The sequence below is a fragment of the Corvus moneduloides genome, chromosome W (genome assembly GCF_009650955.1).
Source record: "Corvus moneduloides isolate bCorMon1 chromosome W, bCorMon1.pri, whole genome shotgun sequence".
NCBI classification, from domain to species: domain Eukaryota; kingdom Metazoa; phylum Chordata; class Aves; order Passeriformes; family Corvidae; genus Corvus; species Corvus moneduloides.
Genome location: NC_045510.1, coordinates 9,592,435 through 9,598,434, shown reverse-complemented (window position 1 = coordinate 9,598,434; position 6,000 = coordinate 9,592,435). Strand labels below are relative to the sequence as shown.

General features: G+C 36.5%; 1 protein-coding gene across 1 annotated transcript in view; it reads right to left on the bottom strand.

Moving 5' to 3' along the window:
• Positions 1–5,030: 5,030 nt before the first annotated feature.
• LOC116437367 (E3 ubiquitin-protein ligase UHRF2-like) overlaps positions 5,031–6,000 on the bottom strand; it is a 268,869-nt gene continuing 267,899 nt past the window's right edge. The window contains 1 exon segment of the mRNA XM_032095036.1: positions 5,031–5,177. Within this exon segment, the coding sequence (XP_031950927.1) occupies positions 5,031–5,177 (147 nt within the window).

The following is a 6,000-nucleotide window of genomic DNA, read 5'->3' as shown; positions in this document are numbered from 1 at the left end:
TACAGGGGGACAATCGCTTCCCTAGTCCTGCTGGCCACACTATTTCTGATACAGCTAGCTCATTTCATTCAACATCCTGCAGCTGATCCTGCAGGCAGCTCCCAATTTGTACCAGTGATTAAGGCACCTGCATGGACTTTATCTAAAAGTGCAGCAGGAAGCTCTTATAGGAACATCCTTCCTGTTTGACAGTAGAAATTATGACTAGAATTGCTTTCTTGTAAGAAAAGCCCATAATAGCTTTTATGACCAAAAAGGAGGAACTTCTCCATGGATGGGATCCGCCCAGCATGCTATGGGAAAATCCATCCAGGGTTAAGCTAATGCTGCATGAACTGTGGTTCCCAGCATCTGATGGCATGTAAGATTTACTCACTATCTATATTCGTCTTTTTATTCTATCTTATTACAACAGCTATTTTATTAAGCCATTCGTTGTCAGGCCTTTTTTATCCAGATCTAGGTGCACCCTGCTCCCTCTCTCTCAAGTCCCCCTGCCTGCACAGAACAGGATGCAAACCTTTTTATTCCAGATGCACATCTTCCCATCTGTTCCCATCAATCAGTTGATATTAAAAAAAAAATTGGCTTCTGAGACTGTCCATATAGTTGTTAGGATAAACTTTACATGTTGTCTTGGGGTGACTTTATGATGTGTATCCCATATCGCTGCCCTATGCCCAGAAATTAATTTTTGTACCTTTCTATGCCTTTAAACTGAGCCTGAGAGGGGGAAGGAAAAACCTTTTCAAAGCAGTTTGCAGCTTGTTCAAGGTCACACAGAGATAGAGACTTTTTTTTTCAGCTGCGGGAGGGAAGGGAAGCACCCGGCTTGCTTTTCTTTCCAGCCAGCTTTCGGCAGTTTTTTTTTCCCCAGGTCTTTTCTCCTTCGGAGAGTTGAACTTTTGTTTTCCTGGGACTTCGGGTTTTTTTCCTTTTCTCTCTGCTGGACGGTTTCAACATCAGAATACATTGGGAGGACTTTCCACCGAGGCCTTGGCCCTGGAGGTGGGCCCACCACCCCGTCCCAGCTCCAAGGAGGGGGAGAGAGAGACCTATGGAAGGAATCTGAATTTTCCCAAGTTTCTCTCAGCAGGGCAAGGGGTTTTATTATTTAGCATTATTATCCTTTTCCCGTGTGTTTGTTAAATAGTTTTTGTCTCTTTCACTTTCCTTTGAGGAAAATTTATTTTTCCCAAACCTGGTGGGGGAGGGGTGGTTGTGCCTTCTCTCAGAGGATATATTTCTAAATTTGACTAAACTGGCACACATGTGTTAACTTTAAGATGAAGACACCAATGTAGTGTATTTGAAAGGAACACAAGAGGTTTTCTGGCACATCTATGCAGATACCTGAGTTCAATCGAGTTACTTTGTTGCTGAGTTATTTTGTCACTACATAAAGTAGTAGTCCTGCAAATCAGGAAGTATGTACTATAGTAATATTTAGAGTGGAGAAATGACTGTACAATTTTACATCATCCAAAGAGTAACCACTAGAACTTTATGGTATACAGGCACATGAATGCCTGGGGGTTTTCTTTGCAGTGACAAGAATGAGGCTTGTATTAATAGAGCCATTTTAACTACTCTACTTTTGTGTTCTTCATGGTAAAGGTTTTGGAGTTGCAATTCTTCATTACCTACTTAGTGACTTCCAAAGGGAATTGAATTTTACAGAGTTTGCACCATCATATGAAAGGAAGAGGAAACAGATAAGCCATTGTTATATACAGAGAGAAATGCAGCATTAGAAAATTTTAGACTTCTTCAATAATATTGAAAAATATTTAATAGACATTGGTATAGTGTCCGTTTCTCGCGCTTTCACGTGTCAGAGGAAAATAACTTTCAGGGATGGGACTATGCAATTACACGAATTTATTGTTTAAAATAACAAACACATCAGTCCAGGCGTGAGATTTTACAACACCTCTGAGTAATGGCGACATCACAAGATTTAGGGTTACATCGTAATTTATAACTTTCTAATCCAATAGATACTTAAAACGACACTTTGTTTTGGATTTATGACCTATCACCTGTGGCACTTCTCACTGCAATGCAGCTGTGTCTTGACCAATAACTTCTCATGTCACGTACACACAGATGTCTCTCTTATACCATCTACATTCTTAACTTAAACTATATAAAATCACACTATTATATTTTAAAACCCTTCACCAAAACACCCAGTGTACAATTTTACTTGTAATTATAGGAATACAAGTTTGTAATCCTTTTGCTTAAAGTCCACAAATCTCTGTCAATTAAGACAGACCTAGTCTCTTCCAGGGTTGTAAATCAAAGCCTCCTTTAATTGCAGGAGTTTCTACTCTTCTGTCTCCCACAGTATAGCACTAAAGGTTTACAAATTTGTGAAATACTACTACAAACTGGACTTTTAATATAGGTGAAAACAGTGGACTTATTTTCAGTTGCCACTAACTATTCAAAATCTTGTCAATCTGATAATTACAAACAATTGTGCTTAAGTCATTAAAATGGTCTGAAAAAATAGTTAAGCCAAAACCATAAAAAATAAATGTAGGAACTTCCTATAGTTGTCCTTAAACTTTGTGACAAATAAATATAGACTAGGGGGAAAGCTAGGTTGTCTAGTAATCAAGAGTCATGAATTCTTCTGACTAAGAAAAAGAAAAGTTAATATTTGGAATGGTTTCTTGCTACACATTTAACTGATAGGGTGAATAATTCAAATTTATATTTTCTAGATTTTAGTGTGTTTTGAGGAATGTTACCAAGCTTAGTTTAAGACTCAGGAATCTAAATTAAAAGCTGCCTTTTCCAAAACAGTTTTGATAAGACTTCTCTAATAAAATGGTGCATTTATAGTATCGTACCTCACCAATTCAGTTTGTCAGCTTTTTACTAATTCAAAGGTCATCAAAAGGTTTAAAATACTATAGACTTTTGTTAGGTGCATATTACACAGATGCATGTGCTGGTTACAAAGGTATAATTTTTTACCATAAAAAGCATTGAGTTATAATTTGGGAAATCTATGGTTTTAGGAAACAGTCTACAGTTCTCAAACTATATGCTTAATATTAATACAGTAGTTAGTTGCATATTGCCTGAAACCTCATTTCCTAGTAAGTACAGAAAAAGATCAAAAGCTGAACATTTAACTTCTGAGTTGTTCAACAATGCGTGTCTTCAATGTTATGTGATCAAAGATGCTACCAACATTAAAACATTATGCATTAGTACAGTGTAACTGAAATTCCTTATCTAAAACTAACTGGAAAAAAAAGAAAAAAAAGCAATTACATTTGTCTGATTCATTATAGAGGGGAAGGTGAAGGCAAGGTTTTGAATCAGAGATTTTCATCATAAATGTGCCCATACTTCTCTAATATGAATGTACCTGTAGACAAGCACTCAGAAGGGGATTATCACTTTACATATAAAGCTATTAACAAATCAAAGATAATACCTTACTGATAGAACACAGCCTCAAAAAATATTTAACAGTAAATAATAAACAGCATTTCAAAGGTCTGAAATGAGAATTGAGGAAAAAAAAATAGTATCTAGTTGTTATTTCTCTCCAACATCATAGCATATCCTCTTTGTACACTACACCATTGATACCACCCCATGACTACTTAGACACCCCTTTTACTGATCACTGTGCTAGGATCCCACAACATAAATTGCTAACAGGAAGGAAAAACTCTCTTCCACAGCAGGTCCCAGAACTCCTGCTCTGATATATAGAGGTAGGGCTACTTGTGCTTGTCTCAAGCAGATGCCTCAATAGTTGCATCTGTAGCAGAAGCACTGCTACAGGTGAAATATGTAAGACCCTGAATGAGGTTAGATTTTTTTCTTAAGGCATGGTGCAGGGGAGGCATAGTGGCTTAGTTCATTTGAGCAAACATTCTTCTGTTTTCTTGATGAATGAATTAAGGTATATGAAGAATTGAGTTTGAAGAATAAGAATCCTGTCTAAAGGTAATATTCCGTAGTCTGAAAAAAAAGTATCTTAATTTTAAATGTAATAATTTGACAAGTTTGAATAATACAAAACCCACAAAAATAGCAACATTTCTGAATCATAAAATATTTAATAATGTATATTTTGGGGGAATATATTGTATATAAAATTTAAGGTCACCATATTAAGCAATTTAAACCCTTTCAAGCTAGCACTGTCTTCAATGCTGTATAGATTTATTGCCACTGATACAAGACCTACTAAAAGCATACATTTTAAACTAATACAAAAATGGCTTTTTTAATATGATTTTTTTTGTACACAACTACTGCCTTTAATATATGTTAAGTGCAAAACAACACAGATCACTTTACATTACTGCAGCAACAATGCATTCATATTGTTCATTAGTCCTTAGTAGTCAGCTTGCATGAAATACAAGAAAAAGCACAGTGAAGCTCACAAAAATAGTGTAAAAGTCAACCTGTTCTTGAAAAAAATACACAATAATGGAAGAAAGACAAAAAAAGGACTATGCACACCACAGATTTTTCTGTTCTTTAATCCAACTGACTTAAGTGCTATTTGGTTTTTGTTGGTTTATTTTGGGTATTTGGGTTTTTGGCCTTTTTGTTGAATCAACCCACATAGACTAGACACGAGTAAAATTAAGAAAGCAGTGGTAGCTGAAACTTTATGAAGTATTTTTCTTCCCCATCTTTTTTTTTCCTCTTCCTGAGGTAGTTGCAAAAAACAAATCATAATTTAAGCACCAGTTAGGACTCATCACTTAGACTTAAAGCTTCTGGTTTGGTGGTTTTTTTCCTCCCTTTAAAAATTATTTGTCAGCTCACCAAAACTATCTTTGATGTTAAAGACAGCAGAGATTTAGAGTTCTCACTACATGAAGAAAGATGGAAATGGGGTGGAAGACGATTAGCTGATTCAAAATGTGGCAATAGATTAACTTCCATCAAGTTGACTGGTTCACTGTTGACTTTTAGATGTTTATTCTCCTTTACTGTCTATAAAATCAATGGGAGAAATATAAAATTATTTGAACACATCATCGTCCTTTACTGTAACCGAGGAAGAATTGGTCAAGTAGTGCCTGTAATATCTTGTTAGGAACCATGGCGTAGCTCTTTCCAAGGTCATAGCGGCAGGCAGGACAGGTAAAAACTTCAGCTCGGAAAGAGCGCTGTAAACAGCTCTGGGGCATACAAAGACAAAGAAGTAAAAGTGTTACAGCTTTTGCTTTTCATCAAAAATTTAGCTAGCAAAAATTAAGTAATTACTAGGAACCAAAGATGCAGTTTCTCACATTTCCAGAAACAGCAAGTTCTTACTGAGTTCTCTTGCCATATTTGTGCCTTTACAACTGAAATAATGTATTTGGTTTGGCTGGGGTGTAGTTAATTTTCTTCATAGCAGCCTGTATTTGTCTGTGTTTTAGATCTTTGACTAAACCAGTGTTGATAATACACCAATGTTTTAGCTATTGCTGAACAGTGATTGCACAGCGTCAAAGCCTTCTCAGTTTCTCATTCTACCTCCCCAGTGAGTAGGCCAGGGATGAGCAAGAGGTTGAGAGGGGACACAACTGGGACAACTGACACCAACTGACCAAATGGATATTACATACTGTTGTGCTGGAGGGTGGTCTTTCCAAAGTAGTCATTGCTTGGAGACTGGCTGGACATTGGTCTACTTGTGAGAGGTGGTAAGAAAATGCCTTTACATCACTTTTTTTCCCTTTCCTTTTTTTTCCTCTTTACTTATTAAACTGTCTTTATCTCGACCCATGAGTTTTTCTCACTGTGGAAAGGATTGAGTGAGCAGATGGTGGGTGTTTATTTGCTGGCTGGGGTCAACTCATCACAAAGGACTTAACTAAATAAATCTTCTTTTGATTAGGAGGCAAAGCCTTGAGTCTATCAGGCATTTAAAGCGTTACTACTGATATACTTCATTTTCCCTAATGTGTTTCAGTGAATCTACCCACAGTTTCTTTCTAGCATTTCTGTTAGAGTGCT